Source organism: Columba livia, chromosome 2, assembly GCF_036013475.1.
Source record: "Columba livia isolate bColLiv1 breed racing homer chromosome 2, bColLiv1.pat.W.v2, whole genome shotgun sequence".
Classification (NCBI taxonomy): Eukaryota; Metazoa; Chordata; class Aves; order Columbiformes; family Columbidae; genus Columba; species Columba livia.
In genome coordinates, this window is record NC_088603.1 from 37,197,789 (window position 1) to 37,222,997 (window position 25,209).

The following is a 25,209-nucleotide window of genomic DNA, read 5'->3' on the forward strand; positions in this document are numbered from 1 at the left end:
GCTGCTGGGAGAGCAGGGGCACCTCATTTAGAAGAGATAAGCTGGCAATCAGATGGAAAGGTTTTGAGAGAGTTTTTCTGTCCTGAAAAAAGAAGCTCCTTATCAAGACCATTTTAGTCAGAGCTCTGGGGAAGCACAGCTGCTGACCCAAGAAGGAAAGGATAGCAAAGAGAAATTCGTTCTTGAATGGTAGAGCAAAGTACATCTCTACTTACATCCCCATGGTCCGATCTACATCCCTGTGTACATGATCTACTTATATGAGTAATTTGTTTACATCTGTGATGCTTTATATGAGAAGAATTATGCATTCACTGATTTGTTAGATTAATTGTATCTTAGGTTTTTCTTTGCATGACATTAACTGCCCAGAGCAACCACATAGTTAAAGCTAAAATATATATAGATTTTCCATTGTCTGTTCATAAACATAAGTGGAGTTGTTGCTTCTAATAACACACAAGAAGGCAGATCTTTATTGTGTCCTGGAGACTCGCAATACCATCGGGAAGAAAGTGTTAAAGGGAGCAGGACTGTTCCCTATTAGTAAGCAAGTCAGCTCTTGGACTGTATTTCTGGCTCTGCCACTAAGGATTTCTATGATATTGGGACAATTTCAGAGTTGTAGTTCACTGATCTGATAACTGGCTATCCCACCACATTTAGTGATATTGGGTTCAACTTTAAAGCAACATGAGGTGCGGCAGCTTGGACCCATGCAAAGCGGCTGGGCAACTTCTGCAGTTGGGTCCGATGTATACAAAATGCTTTGGGATTCCTGGAAAGTGTGAAGGCTTGGTGTTCGCTCACAGCAGATTGTGTCACCGATTGATTTCCAGGCCAGTTTCCTCATAGAGCTGAATTAACCAACCAAGCACTCAGAATATAAAGTATTTTGAGTAACATGAATTTGTGCCTGCTATTGGGGAAAGCTGATAAACCTTCCAGCAGAGCCAGACTCTGTGACTGCCGGAAGGTTCCTTTCTGCCTGCTCCTGACTGAAGATTACCACCACCACCTTCCTCATCTTAAGTTTGGTCTTTGCTAGATGGCTGTTTACTTTTCTTTGGTAACTACCTGATGTTTGAGTGAACAATATGATTACATGTGAACTTATTGAAAACACAGGTTGCTGCCGTACTAAATAAAACTAATGCAGACCCAGAATTATCCAGGGCAGCTTTGCATTTAATTTATAGTAGTTTAATTTCACAATATGCTGCTACACTCACCAGATTTTCTGCAACATGACAGTAAATACTTGTTTCTCTTATTTTTCTGCTGTTGGCAATGCAATACCTGTAAAGTTACTGTTTCTTCTTTGTGGTCATTGCTTATATTTATGATGGCAAAGAGTAAAACATATTCAAACAGCCATGGTTACAATATTTATAGATTCAGAATGCATATTAAATTAGAAGCAAAGGAGAAACAGAATTACATTTGTTTTGTAACACTGTACAGTTAAGGCCAGAACCATTCCTGCCAACGCATCTGCAAATGTTTTTAGCTCGTAGCTGAGAATCAGAGCAACATTGCTAAACATGGGTGGATGGTGTAGTACGGCCCAAGTGTCACCCACTGAATGAAGAACCCCACAGAGAATCTGGCTAGAGTAATTAATGAATCCATTTGGAAAAGTCAGTGCCCTTCAATTAGCCTGAATGTAGTGAAGCAGATGGGATCCCATCCTCCAGGGAGAAAATTGAAAAAGATCCTAAGAAATACTGCATTGGACTGATTTATCTGGGTAATTATAAGCCTCATTTGCACAAAACTGTTCAATATGGCTGCAGTGAGAAAATTAAGAATTTATAAAATGTTGATATGTGGCCTAAACTTTTGGTGGTAGTGGAATCATCTGTCAAGCAGGATCTGGATTCAGAATATTAAACTAATCATCAGCCAGGAGAGACTGAAAGGCAAACTTGGCCATGGAGCTGGGGGGGTGGAGGCAATGTGTTTCTAGCGAATCTTTTGTTAAAGGCTCCTGTGAGCTCACCTGCAGTGGAAACATTCGCTGCCATCCTAATTTGGTATGGTGTCCTGCTTTGAAACATCCTGCAAGATTTCAGAAGGTGAAAGAATGCCTCTAAGAAACTTAGAAAAGAAAAAAAAATATGCAAATTTTCTTTAAGCATCCGGTGGTGTAGGAACAGAATGAGAAGAAAGATCATAGCAGCATTTGAGAGCATGTGCGACCTAGTCTTATCCCAAGGAGACCTCTCTATCCTTGTCAACAGCCTCATTTTTAAGTCAAAGGATCGCAGGACTTATGTGTATGAATGGGAAGCTGCATGGTGTGTTTTAAGGACTAAACTGGAAGCCACTACATCTGTATTTTAACTGTGTCTATATGTGACAGAAAAGGAAGCTGGATGCTTTACAGAAGCAGCAAAAGAAAAACAAACACTGTTTTCGGCAGGATTGACATTACATAGAAATTATTGCAGGGAAGTTATGGTCTGCACTTTCTGGAGCTGAGAGGGTTTTTTGGCTATAGGGAAATTGTGCTCCATCGTCATGGATTTTTTACATACCTTGTGTGGTTAGAAACACCTTGGCTTGGTTGTCTCCAAGCAGCATTTTGCACAATGTTTTCTGAATTCAGAACTTCAGCAGAAGCCTTAGACATTTTGATGAATGGGAAAGAAACCTGGAAATCCTAGATAGGCAGCCCTGTAAAGAAAAGAAGTGAGCCATGGCTGGAGCCAGGCAAACTGAGGACGAGTCAGGGGAAAGTTGTGACAATAACTGGCACTGGCTAAAACCAAAGCAGCCTTAACCTTGCCTGCAGTTAGAGAGCAGGGAGGCCTTGCTGCAGCCTCACCACTGTTCCAGCCTCCAAAATGTTTTCCTAGTTCAGGACACTTCCGTGCCATTCTAAAGACGGCCTTTTTGTTGCCCCTCTGTTTTCTACCTCCCTCACAAATGTCCCTTTTTCAAAGATGGCGAATGTTGATGGGTACCTGGACAGAAGCCTTCTTGCCCTCTCCTACCCCCTCTGAAGCACAGTGCTGCATTGCTGTGTTGGTCTGAACACTATCCCCATTGAACTCGTAATTCAGAGTGTATTCATCCATCCTAATGAATTAAAAGATCAGTTCTGGGCAGAATATCAGACATAACAAATACTTTTAGGGCACTGAACTGGTGGCAGCAAAGCTGTGCAGCTCTGGCTGTAAGCCTACCTTGCACATTCATTGATGTGCATCATGTATGCTATTAAATTTTGTTGGGTTTTTTTTATCTTTTCATCCCTCAGGAGACCTGAGATAGTGCAGTGACGAGGGCACTGCCTGGAGAAGCCAGGCTGGGATGTTCCCATTTCTGGTCATCCTCTCAGCCTGACAGCAGGCAGTCTGAGACTGGCAGAGTTTGGCCTGTGACTGCACCTTCTCAACCTCCACTGATAAATAAGCAGGCTAATTGAATTAATAAACAGATAGCTCTTTTCCCTGCCAGCTGGAGCACCATCAAAATGTGTGATAAATTATCTGCCAATGCTTTAACCGCAGGGAAAAAATGAAAAAATTAGCTGCCTCAACCTTTCCTCTCCAGCTTTTCCCCCCCCCTTTCTTCTCCCCCCATCTACCCAAGCCCCCAATTTGGTTTGCCTCCACCCTCCTCTCCCCTTTTCTTTTTGGCAGATCTCCAAAGTAGCCGTGAGAGAGTAACTCATTTGGCAAGGCTGCTAATGGGTTATTAAGGCTGCAGGCGATGGTAGGATGCTGGCATTCCCTGGGAAAGTGTGATGGAGGCTGCGGGAGTGTGGGGCACTTGTTTGGGGTGAGACTGCCCATGCCCCAGCTGCCAGGGTACAGCAGTCTCTTAATTGCCCTTAAGTTGTGAGCTCCTGTGGCCAAGACAGAAGCCACACATGAGGGGCAACAAGTGATGCGACAGAACAGGAGGAAACAAGGCGTGATGAAGCCTTACACCGTCTTGCTGGTGTGACAGCTGAAAGGGACAACTTTATCACAGTCCTAGTCCTGAATGTCACAGAGGCTGGTAGTACACAAGGCTTTTTAGTTTGAAATGAGAATAAAACAATGAGACAGAGGACTCAGCAATTTCCGTAATACAGTCAGGATGCCCCTGCCATAACCTCTCAAAGTGCTGTTCCCTTTTGGAAATAACACATATCTATGTAGAGTGCCTCAACAGCCTCAAGTAACAGGAGACAAGAAAGATTTTGCTGTTTCACACTGTAGGTAAGCGGCAAATAGCTGAAGTTTCTATTGCATTGCCTGGATTTCCAACATAATTGTGTGTTTGTGTTTCTTTGCTGGGTTCCCTCACACCTCTCCTCTATAAGCTGGAAAGTCTTCCTGGTCCCTCTCTTTCTAAAGCAACAAGAAATGGGAGGTGCTGTGGAGTCATTGACAAGTCTGGGATGGGAATGAGATCACAGCATTGTGATCTTGTTCAGAACACGACATTTTTTTCTGGTGCATGTGTCAAATGAATCAGACAATGGTGGTGTCAGGAAGATGGATAATGCTGTCAGCAAGGCTGAGAGAAGAGACAGGAAGATGTGTTAAGCACCAAAACAAGATGGTATTTATGCCTTTCTCCCACACTCAGTAGAAGTGCACAAGAAATATTAACAAGAAGGAAGGTAGGGTAATAGCAGGAGTAGCTGGATCCCTGATGTTCTTTTCAGAAGACACTGTGGGAACGTGTCTGGGTGTAGCATCACCCGTCCCTCTGAGGGATGCTTACCCAACACACGACCTGTTCTGCCTCCCTCAGGGTGCAGGGTGCTGTGGGGACCCTCTGCCTGCCTGTCCCCAGGCAGAGCATCTCTGCCAAGAATTTGCCCTTATGTGGTTATTTCTTCCTTCTTTGCCTTGGGCAGGAGAGACAGGGAAGAGTCCACAATCAAGTGAGGCAGGGTACTCTGTACCTGTCACTCAATACTGGAAAGGAAATCCTGCTTGTGTGACAACCACTGCAACTGTGGGTCTATCCAGGCCTCCTGACCTGTGCAGGTTTGTTTGCATCCTGTGGTACATGCTGTAGGAAAGCCAAATCCAGCTGTCCAGAAGCGGCAGGATGAGTCAATGACTTACCAAGCAGGAAACATCCTTCCCTTCCCTGGAGATGGTTGTTTTTTGATTTGCTGTGACACATTTCTCTAAAAAGCAGTATTGCCAAAGAGTAAGGATACAATCTAGAAGAGAGTAAGCAGATGAAATATTGCATTTTAGTAAGCCATTGCTTGTCAGCCCATCCATGGGATGTGTGGGGATGCTCTCCTAGCCCCTTCAAACACAAAGTAAAGCCTATTAGTATAAATTACAGTCATGCTTTCTTCTTTCCACTGGAAAAAAAATATTTTGAGGTTTGATTTTTCTAATGTCTTGTTTCACACTGTAGCTATCCTAAAGTGTATTAAAAAACCTTGTGGAACTGATAGAGTAGCTAACTGGTATCTCGTAGATGGGTTGAGCTTTTACTGCTCCTAGAGCCTCAAGTGGCTTTGAAATTCAACACGCCTGACCCAAGATACTGCTGTTTAAAAGCGGTTGATACACACGGGGTAGTGGAAAACAAGGCAGCAACTTGAGCTGTGTGGGAATGGAGGGGATGGCGCTGCAGGTGAAGAACAAAGGGGACACGGTGGAGGGCAGCAGCTCGAGGATTGTAGTCAGTGGAAGAATATGGGGAAAGGCTGGAGGGCATAAGAGACCTTGCATGAGGGTGTAAAAGGACAGTACATATCAACACTGATATGTTGAGTGCTGAATATTTGTTATATCCATGCGGACAACACTCAACATAGGTTACATTTATTTTGTAACAGGGGTATCTGATGCAAAATGAACCTGTTCACACTCCTTATGGTTAGTACCTATGTACTACATGCCATACATGAGTGCATCCATTTAAAAGGTTAATAGTCACTAGGTTTTAACGGGCAGATAATTGAAAGTTGTCTGCCAAAATAGATTTTTTTTTAATTTTTGAGGGTCAAATGGTGGAATTCAGCTTTAAAAAAAAAAAAAAAAAAAGTTGAAATAGCCTGTAAGAACATTATCATTTTTATATGTTCCTGTATTGTACTTAAAACTGTAGTTACTTCTTCAGAAAAAAAAACAATCCATGAATACTTTAAAAATGTTTCAGGAATCACTTAATTTTAGAAATGAAGGAGAAAAATAACTTTATGTGAAAGTGCATGGTAATGAGACAATGTCTAATTACCTGCACTGAATTCTCCAGTCGGACCAATAGGCTAATGAACATCAATACTCTCACAAAGAGCCCTGGGATCCCTAATGGCTGTAAGTGGTCAGGACTTTGGTTTTATGTTTCAGAGTCTGGTTGGTATAGTCTTGAAACAAAATCTACAGATCAGACCGTATCCTCTACACAGTCAGTGTGTGTGTGTGTGTGTGTGTATGTGTATACACCCTTAAGCACTGCACATCTGGGATGAAATTGAAGTGCTTTTAAGTGCACATGTATCTCATTTCTGGCTTGCTAGTAGCCCTTTAAATGTGCTGGGTTTAATCCAGGAAAAACGAGTATTAAAAATCACACCAGTAAAGGAAAAAACCCAAAACACTAAAATTTTATATACTTGGATGGCATTTTTCTTTGAATAAGAATGACTTAATCATAATGAACCTTAGCGAGAGGTGGGCAATGAAAGTTCAGAAATCTTCCGACAGAGAAAGACTTTGAACCTGCCTTTCTCATGTTCTTGGTGTGTATATTCTGCTCATGAGAGGGAAAAAGAAAGCAACAAGCTTGCATCCTCAGCAAGAAATTGAGATCACTCTATAAGGGGTCTTGAGGCTCCAGAGCAGTCTTCTGCAGAGATAGATTTTTGTGGTGCTAATTTTGTCTGATCTTTGATTCTAGATTAAAATATTAAAACCCACAGTGTTCTTTCCAGAGTGCTCTGATCTGAGGATTTGCTCCATATCTGGCTTGCATAGGAAATTCCCCAAATTTCCTCTGAAATTGATTCCCACTTTGCCTATTAAATACATTCATAAATGCTCATTGCGGGCTCAGGCTAGATATATATATATATATATACCAATGCAACTGTTGAACAAGTACTTGCCACTTGCATTGTACTAGATGGTGGGGGCATTTGTCATGGCATTTGCTTGTGGGAGTGAGGAAGAGCTGAGCTCCGGCCCCTTTGCCAGAGTGTTTTATGTCCAATGTGAAGAACGCCTGTGGTTTCTTCGTGTAGGAATAAGTTCTAATACAGGAGTTAGAGAACAGATGTGTCATACAGACAGTACAGACTCAGGTCCCCATGAGTCCAAGTTTTCCCACTTCCTTGCAGGGTGCTGTTAACATTGAGTGATTTTATTGACGCCTCCATTTTTTGTGTTTTCCGAAGTGATAACCTAGCATGCATGGGAATATCCCATAGATGAATCTGACAGAGTAATTAAGCAAAAACTGTCTATTTAGAGAATTAGGACGGCAATTAGATATGTGCCTGCCTACTGACAGCAAGCACAGGCACTTAATTCCCCAAATGTCAAACATTTTGCTGTCAGAAACCTGCCCCTCCAGGGGTAGGTAGCAGCTAAGTAGCAAGTTTGCTTTTGGACTCTGGCACACAGAGGGGAAATTAGACAGAAGTTGCTTGTATTTTTTGGATCCTTCCATTGGTATTGTATGTTGAAATTATATAACACCATTTGCCAGTAATAAATCACTTTGCTGTCTGTTGTGTGATTACATAATTAAATATCCCTTGTCATGGATACACATGCAGGGATTGACTTAGACTTGATGGGAATTAGGGATCTGATTTTTTTAACTTTACATTTCCTGACTCCTGTGCAAATCAAATCCAGTTATTTAACACTGCATAGAGAAATGATTCATGCAAGAAATAGTATACATTGAGAAGTACAAACTATAATTTTACTGTATTTTCTGCCTTGATTATAATTGACTTGTTCATTAAAAATATGTGTAGAATAGGAATGGAGAACTTAATATTTTTCTATTTCTAATCCTCAAGAAGGTGGTGCATTGACAAGGACAATGACACTTGTCTCCTTCACAAGGTGCTTGAAATAAACAGACGGAAATTACAGGGTGGCGATGAGATGTAAACTCCATCGTGTTTTCTGTTGTCCCTGGATCTGTGGCCTTTCTCAATGAAATGCTGTCACCAGAAGACGGCAATTCTGGCCGAGTACCCTTGGGCCACCCTGGCTGCGACCTGCATTGTGTTACCTAAAGCTGGCAGTCTTCCGGCGAGGTGTCACTCAGACTGATGTCACCGCCAAGCGTGGCTGTGCTGCTTGGAGCTCCTGCGTGCCCCGAGTTCAGGGACACTGGAGCAGCTTTTGCAGCTGACCCGTCCTTGAGCAGCATGGTGTCTATTAGTTTTATTGCTGCTTTGATTGTTTGCAGTTGATTCTCGCTGCTTTCTGCTGAAGTTTAATTCAGTTTGCGTTTGGAAGGACAAGGGAGCAAATTTGTTGTTTTTATTAGAGGCTAAGCAGAGCTGAAGGCTGGATGGCGATCCATTGTTTGTGTTGTTACAAAATCCGTCTAAGTAGGGAAGAAAGCACAAAGGAAGGGAAAAGTATAATTCAGATTTGCCAAACAGCCTGAGAATAATTAGAAGATTAGCAGTTTGGCGCTGTTTATTGGCGAGCTGTGAATTAAATACATCCCCCTTTTCTCTTTACATTAGTGTAATGTGTCACTTCAGTTCTGGATTTCATGTCCTTCACACACGTCTCACTCCTCCTTCAGTCCATACACAGAACTGTATTTTACTGCACAAGAAACGTAGAGACAAGTATTTAATGTGGCATCAGAGGCTTTCTAATTGCCAGTCTCTGAAATGTGCTCGTAAGTATCTGCTGTTCGCTTACTGGGTGGAGATGAATCGCCTCCAATTTGCTTTTATGAATGTGAGTGGAACATTTGCGAAGAGTGGTTTCTGTTATTTACACTGTAAAATGCTTGTAAGCAGTCAACTATAAAAGACCAGAATAACATTTATGCTTAAGTTCTCTCATCGCACTTGTAGCTGGAGGAAAGGATAAAAATTCAGTGTGACGCTCTGAAATACGCTGGCTGAAGTTCTGTTCTCAGCTTTAGTTGCCATCAGATTAACTCCGTGTATTCACCGTGGATATGATGCTTAAAAAAGCACAAGTGAAAAAGAGAACTTGACGATTGCAGATGAGAAAATATTAGTGCCACCGAACTCAATGGTGTGCTTGCCACGAAGTTCGGCTAATCAAGGTTTTTACCCTGAGATTGCTACCTAATTGCAGATGAGTGGGGATGCTTGATGTCTGGGTTTTTTTTTCTGATTTCCCACCCCTCTCTAGCCTCTTCTCTCCTCTGTGGGGAACTTATTACACCCCTGTGCAATAGGGACTAGAATCACAGTCACTAGTGCAAGAAAATATCTGTGAGATCATATTCCTTCTGCCTAGAGGAGTCTGAAATAATCTCCTGATAAGAATATAGTAGACATTAACCTGATACTACAGCTGGTCCTGTCTCTTCTCCAATTTAGAGGGATTTAGAGGCATGCAGACCAGAAAGGGAAGAGGTTTTTCTGAGTGCAACAATGCACTCAGAACAATTTTTCAGTTATTCAGAACAATTCAGTCCTATTCAAAACCAGGACTCCCATAACTGTCCCAATCTAAAATTCATCTGGATGACATAATAGCTTATTGTTTGATGCAAACACAGACCATTCAGGTAACTACATCTGTAAAACTGGAGGGTTTTTTGTCATTTCTATACTGAGAAATAAATAAGAGAAAGTTGCAGTTAATAGTCATATATGGATTATGGCATATAATATAAAATGTACAGCCTGTTGTGCTATAAATACAACATGCTATAGATATTATAAATATTTATACACATATGGAAACCCTAAAATTATTTGAGTTTTTAGTTGTGGGAAAAGCAACCTCCAAATTTACAGTTTTATCTTTCATTTTTTACTTCCTAAGAAACTGAAAAAAGTGCTGGCTATTTTTCAATAGCAATTTTGGAGAAAGAAAAGGGGAGCAAAAAACAAGGTATCCTTGGAATACATGTCATGATAGAGAAAAATGAGAAAACAGCAAGATCCTGAACTGCAGAGGTGTTGGGGAAGCTGATATTTTTCATCCGTGATCCCAAATGCTTGCAGCCCATTTTTGGCAGACTTAGGGTTTACCCAAAGATGTTCAGTGAATAAATTATCATCTATGTTGATATAAAGAAACATCAAGCATTTCACTGCACCATGATGCCAGGTTTTAGATAGAGGAAACACTGTGAAAACTGTCTGTTTCAAAAACAAACGAACCCCCCCCCAAATTTCCAGGTACAATGACAATTTCTTGGAGTTGTTAACTTCATATTATGTTTGGTGTGGTGGCTTCAGAGTACGTGTGTCAGGGGCATTGCCATGAGCAATAGCAGAGTGAACACAATGCTCACACCTGTGGAGCACTAATATCCACTGTTTCTATTTCCTCCTAAGCATCAAAGGTAGGAGTTTATGTGCTTCTGGTTTCCTGCAGGGTCAAAAGGGAATTTTCTTTATTCACTCTATCAGAGGCAAAGCAGGCTGTTCTCTGAAATGATTTCTCGTGTATGTGTCAGTGACAGCCATTAATGGAAGTGTCATAATCAAGTGGAAATCAGCTGTAACTGCTGTTGGTCACTATGTTACTTTGATGAAATAATAAAAGTAATCAGTAAGGGCCAAAAGCCAGGTAAGGTGAGCACCTGCATTTCCTCTTGGCTTGAGGTTAGTGGTTGTTGTTGTTGTTTTTTTTTTTTTTTTAAATTGGATTTTTTTTTTTCAATTAAGAGGAATTGTGCCCTAAAAGACCACTGCCACTGAAGTCAGCAGAAATTTCAGCTTTTGGTGAGAGCCCTCTGTTCCAGCCCCAGTTTGCAAACTGCCAGGTACCTGCAGGCTCTGCTGAAGTCAGTCACACAGTTCCTGAAAGTCTGAATGGCCGCAGGATCGGGTCCTGGCTTATCGTTTCATTCTAGATGTGATTTGCTAACATGGTCAGTCCAGCTAGCTCAATTTTGATGCCATCAGATTTTATTTGATGCTAAACTAAAACAGCTGTTTGCAATTAGCACACGTAAAAAGAACGATAACAAAAATGCAGCCTGCCCTCCCAGCTCTACACATACTCAATGCAAATAGTTCACCACATTCTGGTAATTGCCCCTCCTTCCCTGTGCTCTAACTAAAACACCCAAAACAACTGATCTCACTGAAGACCAAATAAAAATAAAATAAAATAAAATAAAATAAAATAAAATAAAATAAAATAAAATAAAATAAAATAAAATAAAATAAAACACCAAAAAAACCCCAAAAAACAAACAAGTTTATAATTCCCCAAATGTTTCTGGTGGGCAGCAGTGAAAGTTAATGAAAGATCAATGTGAAGGCAGATCCAAGCACGGAGCTAAAGGGTGGCGAGGGCTGGGCGATGGCTGTGGCCATGCTGGGACAGGATGAGGTAGAGCTGGTTTCTTACCAGGACTGGGATCCAGGGCAGCTGGCCCACCCTCCCTTTGGGAACAGTGAACAAGGAGCTTGTAAAATACACAGACCAAATGGAAATGACCCCTATTGACTGAAACCAGCTGCACATCAGACCTTTCACTGTCTCTCTTGATTTGCTATCTCAAATAAATGGATGTAGTAGAAGGGGCTATGGAAAGAAAACAAAATAATTTATTCTCCTTGAAGTCTTGCCATGCTAATAAGCCGCAGTTTTTACAGCTGAAAAAAAATAATGTTTATTCACAGATTCAGTTTTTCCCTCTTTTTTTTTTTCTTTTTGACTTTGAAAGTCTGCAGTTTAGAATAAGACGTGCTGTAGTTCAGTTTCAGATCTCTTTGACAAATATAGCGTTGGTATATTTTGTTGAGTATTCATCACTTATAAAACTGCTGGCTAATAAGAGTTTGGGGTTTTTTGCATTTTGATTCAAACTTGTGACAGCTTTTGTTGGTGCTTTGGCTTAGACCTGCATGATGGCTCAGCCCCTCAAAAAAGGTCTTAGAGAGTTTTGAAGAATGACGTGCCGAACCACTTGACTTTTTCACGTGTTGTTTTCCCTATTTTTCCTAATACACTCCTGCGTAACACCAGTAATTCTGAGCATTGTGAAGAGCTACTTGAGCAACCAGGGTGGCACTTAAAGTCAGAAAAGTTAGGGACAGCAGCTGCTCAAATCCTCTGTTTTATACCTAGGATGGGTTACTGCTACTGATATTAGATTGAGCTCCGTTCTGACCTTAGAGGTAGGGAAGGAGGCATTTAACCTCGCTGCCATACTTGCCTCAGTCTTTTTGAGAAGCTCATCAGGTTGTGATACATGCTGTAGTGCAGTCGTGGTTTGATAGGCTTTCTTAAAGAAACTTCTTAAAAGTCATCAGTCTAGTTTTCCTTCAGGCAAATTGAGGCTTTTATGTGTTTTGCAAATGTGTCGTTAAAAAAAAAAATAAGTCTTGTTCAGCCATTTGATCATTAGTGAACTAAGCCATCGAATTTGGAATAATGGATCTGTTAGTGTGCCTCAGTGGAATGACCTTCTTGAAGTCTGCAATAACTTGTGGGATACAAAAATTTGAGTATGGTACTTTGAATTGAGCCTGTTATTTTTTTTTGCCTTCCACAACTTTGCCTTTTTTGTTGTTGGTGGTGGTTTTGTTGTGTTTGGTGTTTTTTTGGTCTCCTTAAGAACTACTTTTGTCCTCACTCCCCAGTGCACAAACACAACGAAGTAGCAGCTTTGAACATAGGAGCCTTTACCTGTGGCCTTGCGCAGACAGATGTTATTTCAATACAAAGTATATTGAAATTGCAGTGTATAGGTTCCCAGCGTCCTGGCAGTCACTCTCTTTGCTTTAAAGACAAAACTCTGCTGGTGGATTTTAGCCACGTTGGCTTGTAGGATCTTCTGACTGTCATCTGTGACCCACAGATACTGCTATGGGGAAAGGCAGACCTCTGCTCCTCCTACCACTGCTGTTTCTTGCTGGCTGTCCTATAGGTGGCATCTCTTACTGATGAGCTATCTGCTATTCATTATATCCTCTGGCTGGATAATTAATTATGAGCTAGTTGATGGGTTATTCAGATCATGCTAGTCTGGCATCAAGTGATACTGTGGACCTCCTTTCTTCCATTTTCTGCTAATTACTTGCATTATTGAGAGTACACCAAGCTTACGTCGACTTCTTCAGAAATATAAAGAGGTGAAGAGGTCTTGGGTGGCTTCCTGTAAAGAATGTTGTACACTGAGCAAGGCGCAGAACCCATGGTTGCAAAGGAGGTTTCTGTGGGTTTGGAAGGAGCTCTTCTCCTAGCTGACATCTGTCAGGCTCTACCTTTGGTGGTGTTCAGGTAAAAGTGAACAAATGCCATTAATATTAAAGGGAGTTTTGCCCTTGACAGGACACCAGGGCCCAATCTAGTGACAGTACAAAACATGAGGAGAACAAAACAGAGGGATTATCATGTGATAACAACGCAGCAGACATTTGTACTTCCAGCAAAGAAAGAGGGTCAGTTTGAGATCACCTTCATTATTTTCCCATCTTTCTGATGAAAGAACAGGTTGGGTGCTAGTGCAACTGTAACATATTTTCAAGCCTGAATTTGGAAAACATAACAATGCAATATATTTATCAAAAAGTCTTTTAAATAATATCTGTAGTAAAAACAAGAAAGAAACTTTGTTTCATGTTTATTTTAATCAGACATTCATTTTTAAAAGTTGCAAGAATACAAGCTTGATGAAGCTAACACTACTGAGCTGGCCAAACCGAAAAGGATGAGTGCCAGTTATTTTTCCTCAGCAGCAGAGTAGGAAATATGTAACTGTTAAATTTCAGTTCACATGTTTATATCTTTACATACTTACAGTGGAAAACTAGATTAGAGCCCAAGAATATGTTCTTTCTCAAACTGAAATAAGATGTCTTTTATCAAGGGAACAGCAAGCAAAAACTAAATAAATCTCAAAACACAGGACAAGGCACCATTTCTACAACAGCAGAAATCTTATTCTGATTGCTGAGATCATCATGTATGAATGTTGAATTTTCTGCCTTGTTCTGTTCCAGAGACTGAAGGCAGCGCTGACTCATCATCCTGCCGCCATGTCGAACGGGAACATGAACACCATGGGCCACATGATGGAAATGATGAGCTCACGGCAGGACCAGGCGCCACACCACCACATGCACTCACATCCTCATCAGCACCAGACGCTGCCACCTCATCACTCGTACCCACATCAGCACCAGCATCCAGCGCACCATCCTCATCCTCAGCCTCACCACCAGCAGAATCATCCCCACCACCACTCCCACTCGCACCTCCACACGCACCCGGCACATCACCAGACCTCGCCGCACCCCCCGCTGCACTCTGGCGGACAAGCACAGGTAGACCTCTGTGCCATGCTGCATCACTGAATTTTGCTGTTACATAGAGTTAAAGCCTGATCCCTGTATTGTTTCTTCTTGCATGCATGTCTTGTTAAGTACAAGCCCCTTAGGCCACTCATAAATGTCTGCTACCAGTGGTGGAGAAACACAAACTTATTCAGAAAACAGAGTGAAGCAACAACTTGTTTTGTTGCTTAATTTGCCAGACATTTGTAATATCTTACTTTGTAAGGAGCTCCAAGGTTTTTCAGTGCTCTGAGCTCTGCAAATTGCCACGTATACTTTTATGGATGAGGTATATTATGGAGATTAGCATATTATATATGTTGCTTAATGTGCTTTAACCTAAACTTCTCAGGCCAAGAGTTGAAGAGCTGTATGTGTTCTACCTGCAGAAATACATAGTATAATCTTTAGTGAAGTAAAATGGCACTTCATGTGCATACTCAAAGCAAGAACTGTGTGTGTATAAGTAACTAACCTCACAGAACCTAATGAGCTATTTATTTCCTGCCAAGACTGGAGGTAGTAGAGGTTGGTTTAAGGTCAGATATACTGGCTTAGAGGACAAGAAGAAGGGATCCAGACCCTGTGGAGGAGATAGAAGCCCCCAGCTACAGAGTATGAGAGAAAGCCAAGATTAGCTGAGAGCACAGGCAATAGTAGGTAGATGTTGTGTCAGGAGAAACAGATGGTGAAGCCAGTCCAAGGAGAGAGATTTAAACCTGGAAAGCAATTTAAAATTGGATTCAAGTGATGCGAACTCAGTGATGGTCTCCACTGAATGAGATGGAGGTCTCAGTTTTTGGACCGGGTATTGGCTTCAGCAATTTGGATAATTCAATACCTGAACTGAATGTTTCTTGAACTAGTGAACACAGACATTAGCAGAGTCATTTTTAAGTGGAATTCTATTAATGTGTTAAGATTATAGGCTTCTGAATCAGGATCACACAAGAATAATAAAGCTCTGGGGGACATGACTATAACATGTCAGGTCAGGGGAACAAATTTAAGGAGGGCAAGTGGGCAGTGAATAGAATGAGGACAAAGAGGAGTGCCAGCCATAAGAAGTTCAATCTGTGAAAAGTATTGTGTTGCTTGCAAATACCTTTCAGACAAGCTCTTAGAAAACATTAAAGAAAACGAGAGGATTTGGCTGACATCCTAGTGTTCCACAACATTAACTATTTACTAACATTTAGCTTTATTATTGCAGAGGCTGCAAGCACATGGGATTTCCCTAAAGCATTTGCTAATGTAAAATGAATTGTCAGCTTTAACGAAACAGTGTAAATAAGAGAGCAGCAGACTCCCCTGTGAGAAGATGTCCAGAGCTTTCCTAAGTTTAGTTCAGTTTTTACTTTGTGAATTCAATTATTTTCCCATCTGTTAATGAGTTATTTTCCTCAGAGTTGTTTAAAACTCCAATAAAAAAGACATTATCTCATAACAGAGAAACCTAAAGTAACCTGATGGCTGTCTTGGATATCCATGAGAGAGTAAAGATGAAGTTGTGCTTAGCAGACTGAGGACCCCATGGATGGGATAGAGGAAGTCATTTAACCTCTCTGAGGCTTTTAAAACAAGGGTTATAGTACTGACACCTCAACAAGGGGTAGAGAGGATAAACATGTTAATGCAGGTAAGGGAGTCAGATATCACATATGGAGAACTGCTTAAAACATCCATATTAACACTTTTAACAGGTGAGGAGAAAACACGGCTACAAGACAAAACAAACCTCCCAGTTTTAAGGATCAGATCAATGAGCCAGTATGCTGCAGCTGCTCCTTCCTCTTAACTTATGTGCTGCTTAAGCTGGTGTTGAGTCATAGAATCATTGAATGCATTGGGTCAGAAGGGAACTTAAAGATCATCTAGTTCCAACCCCTCTGCCATGAACAATAGACGCCTTCCTCTGTACCAGGTTGTTCAAAGCCTCATCCTGGCTGGCCTTGAGCACTTCCAGTGATGAGGCATCCACAGCTTCTCTGGGCAGCCTGTTCTGGTGTCTAACCACCCTCACCATAAAGAATTTCTTCCCAATATCTAATCTAAATCTACCCTTCTTCAGTTTAAAACCATTGCTCCTCATGCTGTCACTACACTCCCTGATAAAGAGTCCCTCCCCATCTTTTCTGTAGGACCCCTTTAAGTACTGGAAGGCTGCTATAAGGTGTCCCTGGAGCCAGTGCTTTCTCTTGGCTAAACAACCCCAACTCTCTCAGTCTGTCCTTATACAGGAGGTTCTTCAGTCCCCTGATCATCTTCATGGCCCTCCTGTGGGCCCACTCAAGGAGTTCCCTGCCTTTCTTATGCTCACTCCAGTTAGGACAGCCTAGAGTTCTTGCGCTTTGTATTGCTTGCTAGCTAGGCTTCCCAAAAGCCTTGCAAGCAGGCAAGAAGAGGTATGGGCACCAAGGTAGGTGGGCTGACGGGCAGCCATGAAGATATATGTCAGATTCACCCTGTGTCCCAGCACCACAGAGTCTCTGGAGCTGGGCCTGTGCAGGCAGATGAGCTTTGCCATGCACAGTGTGTCACTGGAGACAATGGCCCCCATCAGGGATCAAGGACGTCCTTAGCTTTCCATAGGTGTGTCACCAAGAGGTTAGGAATGGAAGGTGATGGCTGATGAGTCAAACTAGGACTCCTAGGGTCAGCAGCTTCCCCGGGACAGCACAGCTCTTGCATCTGCTCCCATGGTGCGAAGGCAATAGTGACTTCTGAATTGGTGCCTTAATTGGGGAAAGATAAGGTATTAGTGAGTAGTAACCAAATGGTTATTACTTTCTAAGCTTATCCACGGTCCCCATGGTAATGGCCTCTTTGGAGGTTAGGTTGCTCCAGCAGACATTAATTTTATGGCGCATTTTACTAATTATTAACCTCCTTATTCATTAGTCTACACCACACCCTTCTCTAACATCAGAATTCTTTTCATGCTTTTCGGCTGCCATTTTGATACATGGGAGCATAGGGACTTACACTTTCATTGAATGAATGAACAGGTATTAGTTTTGTGGTAAGTTGCAAAGAACAGAGAGATATATCGGATCAAGGGTAAAAACAGAAATCACCTTCTGATAGGTATCTTTCTGAGAAAGAGATATTTTATCAAGTTATAGCTGTGTTGCCTGAACTACTACAAAAAAGATACTGTTATTCTTGTGTTGGTCCCATGAAGGTTTATTCATATTGAACTTGACAGAGTGATAGGTTAAACAGAGTAGAGGTGTAGATGTTGTTTTTTCATTATGTTAGCTGTCCTACATTTGTCTTGATTATGGATATGTGATTAGCATCCTCTAAAACAACAAACCCCCCACTCAGTTTTAATATATGCACATGTGTCCATAGGCAGAGCAAGAAAATACTGCTAGAGAATGATGTTTAGACATTTACTAAGAGCCTAAAAGATTTCAGGGTTAAGAGCTATCTAGTAAGAGCCAGTTAATTATCCCACGTGACATTATTAGTGATGTAATGGCAACCTTTATAATTAATATCTGCCAAAGATGGAGAGAAGATTTTGTTGTTCTGAAAATGCACTCTGGCTGCCCAAAGACTGAGCGGTACATTCTGAAACCAAAATAATTCACTAGTTATTAAGGAGAAAATGACCATATGGGGGCAAAGGAGAAAAAAAAAAAAAAAAGAAAGATATAGTTACCTTTTTCTGCCTGTGTAGCAAATTCCACTGAAAGAGTTAAGCATTTTTAAAGCTAAATGAAAAAGGAGAGAAATGGCATAAGGAAAGTGTTTGGTGCCCAGAAACATAAATAACAGTTATCTGAAGTCCTGAAAGGTGTTCTATGTGAGAAAAAGAAATGCCTTTGGTGAGATGTTGACGTTAAAAGGGATCTCTGAGGCCTCTGCACTTAGACATATTGCTAAAGAGGTGGCGTGCCCAGCCTCGGTAGACAGGGAGCAGCTGGCATCCCTCGGCAGTGATCTCCAGCAGCAGCCCGGGGATGCTGGTGGGGACAAGGACAGAGGCCACTGGTCCTGCCCAGTGCTGGTGGCTGCAGCCACTGCAGCTGCCATAGCCCTGGGGCTCCAATCCCCGATGTGGACAGAGGACTGGAGATTTTATCAGTGAGCATACAGACTGAATACAAGCTGAAATTTCAAAACATCATCAGGACGTGCAGGGAGGCTTATTTCTTTTTAGATTTCTTTTTTTTAAATAAACTTCTGCTCCTGCAAGAGCGATTCCCTGACTGGGAATAAATTCAGCTTTCTGCAAAAAGTGCTATCAGATGCACAGAATAATTACACATAAAATTGCCACTTTAATTGACACAAGTCAGCTGGGGAAGGGTGCGAACTCTTCACAGTTTGTGGCAAGATTCTAGACAGAAAAGCGACCTTGCAAGACGATAGTATCATTTTAATTGAGACAGACAGAGGTGTTAGGCAAACACATGTTAATTACTGCAATTGAAATTCAGGGCTCAGTCTGACAAAGCGCTGAGCACGTCCACTCCCTGGAGTCAAAAGGAAGCACCTTGGAGGTTTGGGCCTTTGCCAGAACAAGAGGGTTAATTTTGAGTCAACAATTCAGGTTTCCAGACTGTTCCAGATGGTGCCAGGGCAGCTGCAGCATGAGGAGCGGCAGCGACGGGATCAGCGCCAGCGGCTCCTGTGGGGCGCCAGCATGGGACCCCTGGGCTGGGCTCCAGAGCCCCCAGTGCAATCCAGACCCCATGGCCCAGGTTCCATGGAGAGGCAGCAAAGCAATCCAAAAGCTGGCTGTTCTCAGGCAGCTGGATTTAAAGTCTGATGCTGGTTCCTGACAGGGACATGGGCATGTGTTTCATCTTCCCAGAAGCTGGAGCACGGACTATGTAGGGCTGCCCCCACCACGCGCCTTTTCTGTAATGGCGTGGGCCAGTTACTCTCAGGAGGAGGATCAATACTCTCCTGCACTTGAAAAAGCATAATACATATTTTTCCATAGTTTTGTAGCATCAGGGCTGGATGTGGCGTGCCTTTACTGTCAAAGCCAGGCTGCTGAGTAAAAAGAAGTATAGCATACAGGGTTCAAATGGAAACGCATGATAAGGGGAATGTCCCTTCTCCATGCAGTGCAGGGATACAAAAATGTAAATTTGAGTTCAGGTACTAAAACCCTTTCTTTTGCCCCCAGCTGAGGGGCCTTGAGGTCTGCTAGCCTTGCATGATCCCAGCCTGCGACTTCCCAGTTCCACTCAGGTGCAAAGAGCGCTGCTGCTTCCATCTCCAGAGGTGCTAAAGTGTGCAATGGAGATGGGGAGCCTGTGAAATAGAAATGTCCTAAAATTTTGGTGGAAATTGGAACCGATGTAAGGCCACTACAGTCCTCTGCTTTGATTGAAACTTGCTGAGAGAAACTTGAAATTTCAGGTTTAAAATAGATGGTGGCAGAGAAAGTACCTAAGTGAGTGTTGTTAATAACTAACTGTAAGGGGAAAAATATTTTCCCTACTAATTTTCAGGGGATCATTTAAAAAAAGTCTCCCCTTTGACCAATGTTAAGGATTTGCCAGCAGCTAATTTCAGTGGCATCTGGCACAGCCTTTCAATGTGAGCCTGTTGCAAACCTCGCTGGGGAGCAGGACGAGCGTGTGAGATTTCCCTTCCCCTTTCAGCATCACCCTCCATAACTTCACCCCCTTCAGCACCCCATGCCAAACCTCTTCTCCCCCAGCAGGTTTCACCGGCGGCGCAGCAGATGCAGCCCACGCAGACAATACAGCCGCCGCAGCCGACCGGAGGTCGCCGGAGGAGGGTGGTGGACGAAGACCCGGATGAGAGGAGGCGGAAATTTCTGGAAAGGAACCGAGCCGCCGCCACACGCTGCAGACAGAAGAGGAAGGTCTGGGTGATGTCATTGGAAAAGAAAGCAGAAGAGCTCACCCAGACAAACATGCAGCTTCAGGTGCGAGCCACTGTCTGCGCCCCCGAGGACACAGAGGGGCTCTTTGTGCTCGAAAGGGCTGGCGGTGCCGAAGGGTCCTTGCCGCCTTTGGGGCTCCCCGGCACAGCCGGCTCCTAGTGGCACCGTGGGCATAATCAAAGTCAATTCGTCAAGATGTGTGTGCTTCAATTAGAGAAATAATTGCATTTTAGCAGGATAAGCCAGGAAAAAGCTGTCTTGGGATTTAGAAGCCTTCGCTAGATGGGGTTGTATTTATTTTCTTTTCTTGTCACTGCTTTTTTGGTTTTGTTTGGGTTTTTTTTGGAAGTGCCATTAACCTGGCTGGAAAAGACTTCTGCAGAGCAGGGCATGTAGCTAAACCCTCATTCAAAGCCAGTGAGATAGGAGTGTAAATAGATCAGCTGGCCAGTAAGGAAAAGAATGAAGTGGACGGATGAAAGTACCCTGAATTAATATAATGAAAAACCTTCTTGTGGTGGTGCCCTTCTTAGGATAGACACAGTACTTCTGCCCCATCCACAGGTGTGCCTTTGTGCTGCCAAGAGCAGAAAGACTATTGGCATAATGACACTCCCCCCAGAAATACTCCTTCGAAACACAGAGGTATGAGCAGCCCCCAGGCACTGGCCACAGCAGAGACATAATGAAACCATAAAATTTTAGGTATCAGTAGGTGGCACACTGTAGGTGACAGCAGCCCTGCCACCACGCTGCCCAGCATGTCACGCTACTATTTCCCCCCCGCAGGTCTGGTCCCCCTGTCCCAGTGCAGAGAGCCAGAATATTTCCAAAAGCGGGTTAAAACACTGCTTGAAGTATCTCTGGTGATGTGAAGGGTTAGTTCACTTGTCGGTTTATGCCATCAAATTTGGAAGCCAAATTGCCTTCAGAAGAAGTTGTAATGTCACAGTCAAATGTTAATACAAACCCAACACAAGAGCACTGAGTGCCATTTTTGCCATTCTTCTGAATTTGTGGAGCAGGGTCTGTCTTGGGTTTAAACTTTGTGGAAGAGCATGGTTTAAGCTTTGTGGCAAACCAAACCCTCTCTTTCTTTTCTAGAATGAGGTTTCCATGCTGAAAAATGAGGTAGCACAGCTGAAACAGTTATTGTTAACGCATAAAGACTGTCCGATAACAGCTATGCAGAAAGAATCGCAAGGATATCTAAGTAAGTAGCTGGTATGTTTGCAGCCTCTACACTCCTCACACGAAAGCAAAGTTTCCAGTTCTTCCCTCCAGAACCCCTTCTGTGTCATATTCTCACTTGAACCTGTCTTCTCAAACATCATCCAAGCCATCCGATCTCCTGCCCTTATTTATCCAGCCCTGCTGAAAATCGAAAAAAGCCCAGGTTTGCATCCCACACAGCAGAGCTGTGTCAGAGCTTCCCCCGCTCTCACTACAGCCAGGAGAGGCACACGGATGAATGCTCACCCCCCTGTGGAGGATCCTGCTTGAACTCACAGCTCCAAACCTGCAAGAGTCCTCCTGGGTGCAGTGCTGCCAGCACCTTAAAATAACTCTCTAAAGGAAAGTTATAAAGGAAAACATTACAGTCCTCTCCGGCAAAAATGGTACTGCTCTGACAGTGGTGCAGACCAGGCGTGGTGCAGGTTTTCAAGGTTTGTCAACTCTTTTTTAACATTTATCTTTAATTTTTTTTTCAAAAAATCTCATCTAATGGAGACATCAAATCGATTCTGTCTAGTTGATGCATTTTATGAGTGTGGTAATTTAGGGACAAATTCTTTGCTTGGTTCTACAGCAGCGCAGAAGAGCCTCAGGGTTAATATTTGCTAGATTGCAGCATTCTCCTAAAATAGAGCCCTTTTCTGTCTTCTCTGCATCACTATGCATCTGGCTCTTTAACTGTACTCAAAGAAAAAATACATAATTGCGTTATATGCCTATCAACTGTTGCTTGAATTAGATTTTCCGTGCTGCAGTGCACCGCACTCTAATTTTGATTCCTGCTGGAGCAAATAAAGCATTTAAGCATCTGAACTGATTTTATAGACCTTTAGATATCAGGCTTTTTATCCTGACATTGGTTTCATACACATTAAGGTCTTGGACTTCTTTCAAGGTCCCAGTCAGGTTGATGTCAAAGAAGCTTCCTGAAAAGAAAAAAAAAAAAAAAAAGGTGAAAAACAAAACAAAACAAAACAAAACTGGAAAAGATCGGAAGACAAAGAGCACTGGATATCTGTGTATTTTGAAATCCTGGGACTTGGTGCATGCCTCAGGTTGTTAGTATTGCTGCCATACTAGTACATCTCTTTTCCAGGAGCGTCACCCAACCTGGGCTCGTTACTCGGATGGATAATTGAATGTGTGTTGTCTCTGTGCCCTCACCCCTTTCCCAGGTCCCGAGAGCAGTCCTCCCGCCAGCCCGGTCCCAGCTTGCTCCCAGCAGCAAGTCATCCAGCACAACACCATCACGACCTCCTCCTCCGTCAGCGACGTCGTGGGAAGCTCCACTCTCACCCAGCTCGCCAGCCACAGAACAGACATCAACCCCATCCTTTAAAAGTGGTTGCTCAGAAACTGCGAGGGGGGTGTGGTAGCGTATCAAAGCGTCCTCTGTGCTAAGGACATTTGCAACTGTTAACTCAAGCCTGGAAGATTCCTCAGTTCTTGAAAGACTCTGGCTTTCATTTTTATAGTTATTAAAATGTCTTTTATACTTAGTTACATAAAAGGGAGTTATGCAATTAATATGCTATCAGCTTGAGAAATGCTTTGGTGCTTTCTCCAGTTTTTTTGGTACCAGTTACTTGTTTATAAATCTAACTGTTTCTGTACATAGTCATGTTTCCTTCTCACCAATCTAGCCTGAAGCCTCAGAAATATGGAGTTGTGTTAAACTGCAGCTTGTTAGCCAACGTGAGGCATGAAAAGTATTAAACAGAGTCATATGTAGGTAACTAGGAGTAATTAGGCTATAAATATATAGAGAGGGCATCTGCTGACAGCACAATAAAAAATGAGTTAGCATTGTGCTATCAGCAGACCCTGTCTTGCATTCAGAGCCTCTTTCAAAGCGGTTATATAGGATGTGGCTATCAGGACAAAATCAAGCCCAAATAACATGCTCTTTTGTCTAGCCCTCCCCCTTCTCCTCTCTTTCCTAGCCTGCCCTTTTTCTTCTCCACTTATTCTTACATCTTCCTTTTCCCTTCCCAAACCCTTTTTGTCCTTCAGCTAATTTTTACCTGCTTTTTTTTTTTTTTTTTTTCATTCCAAGGCTTTCTCGCTTCCCTCTCTTTTTCTCAAAGAATGGTGATGAACAAACAAAATCTTCAAGCCCACCTCAAAGCTGTCGGCGCGGCTGTAGCTTTCGCTAGCTCTTCACCAACAGCTGCACTGTGCTGAGCGTTCGGCTTTTAAAAAACTAGAAATGCTCCTGATTTAGTGTTTTTAATAAACAGCAAAAGGCGAAAGCAGCGCAGTCCCAGGTGAAGCAGGAGTGAGAGCCAGCTGTGTTGATGCTAGCACCCCTGTAAGCTTCTGTGGAGTGATACAGGCATAGCGAGCAACACCTGAGAATCACAGCAATTCTTTTGCACTGCCAGTCATTAACATAGAAAAAAAAAAAATCCATGTAGCATATAATAATTCAGAAGAGTTCTGTTTCCTAACCCAGTTACGTCGTTCTATCACCAAAAGCTGACAACCTCAGGTTTCACAGCTCTAAATGAGAAGTAAATCAGCATAACGGTTTTGACCAGTTGGAAAAATGCCATTTTTAATTCCCAGGGAAAGACCTGCTCGCTGCAGGCATTCCTTTAAGCATCCACAGACCCATCCTGAGCTGGCAGACAGCAGCGTAGCTTCACTGACCTTGATGGCACTTAACGCCCGTTTACCGCGGGAAAGGAACTGTCTCATTAGGACGCTAAATAATTTTTAGGACGCATGCAGCTGCTAAAAAGTGCTGCAAGAATGGCAAATCCCACTGCACTCTGGATAAAATTCAGTCATACAAAGAGGGTCTGGAAAAAAAGCCTTATGCCACAATTCAGGTTTTTGTTTCGACTCTGGGCCTGCCTCTAAGCGCAACTGATTTGCATCCCTGAGTGGTACCGCTTGATTAATGGGAAAATCAGATGGAGATGATGCCAGTTAATTACACTGCCTTGCTGTATACTGAGACCTGATTTTGCTCTCAAATCTGTCAGCGACAAAACCTCCTGCTGCTGACCCGGGAAGCAGGCTCTGAGCTGGGGGTAAACGTTCGAGCATTTTGAGCTGCAGCTTTAATAGCAAAAGCTAATTCATGTTATTCCTGGCAAATCCTCTGGCCCTGAGCGGACTTTGTTCTGAAGTAAAGTTCTCCTCAAAGGCTGTGTCTTTGGGTTTTAGAGGAGTTGCGAAGTTTAACCGGGCAGCTCTTCTCTGTGCAGAAGGGAAAGTGAAACGACTGGCACCAAAGGAGGCACCAAAAGCAGCAGGTCCCGCCTGGAAGGAAAAGCAAAATTCTGAGGATCACTCATTTCCAAATTAGTTCCTATCTTGGTAACTAACTTTTTATCAGTATTCTTTAACAGTTTGCTTTCCATTTATGCAAATACATTAAAAAAAAAGAAGATTTTTAATGTACAGTGTAAATCTTGACTTGATTATATAGTCTAAGAACCAAAAAAAATTATGAAAAAATACAAATGTAAAGGATTTTCTATTATATTTTAGACAAACATATACTTTTAAAGTGTTTTAAATACTGAATCTGTAATTTTTTTTAACCTCCAGTTGTAATAGCCAAGTGGTTTTGCTTCATCACAGCTCCCAAGGGAACTTTTTTCAAATATGCAGTCGAGCAAAATGGTCC

At 42.5% G+C, this 25,209-nt stretch overlaps 1 protein-coding gene across 8 annotated transcripts in view; it reads left to right on the plus strand.

Moving 5' to 3' along the window:
• The window catches only part of CREB5 (cAMP responsive element binding protein 5), a 255,774-nt gene extending 230,796 nt beyond the window's left edge, over positions 1-24,978 (plus strand). For 4 of the 8 annotated variants that reach the window (XM_065051415.1, XM_005504404.4, XM_021290298.2 and 1 more), the window contains 4 exons: positions 14,123-14,446; positions 20,148-20,375; positions 21,438-21,546; positions 22,745-24,978. In XM_065051415.1, the coding sequence (XP_064907487.1) occupies positions 14,123-14,446; positions 20,148-20,375; positions 21,438-21,546; positions 22,745-22,908 (825 nt within the window). In that variant the 3' untranslated portion in view covers positions 22,909-24,978. Of the gene's footprint in view, positions 1-14,122; positions 14,447-20,144; positions 20,376-21,437; positions 21,547-22,744 lie in introns of all 8 variants that reach the window. The other 4 variants (XM_065051414.1, XM_065051416.1, XM_065051411.1 and 1 more) reach the window with 2 other exon arrangements.
• Positions 24,979-25,209: the final 231 nt, after the last annotated feature.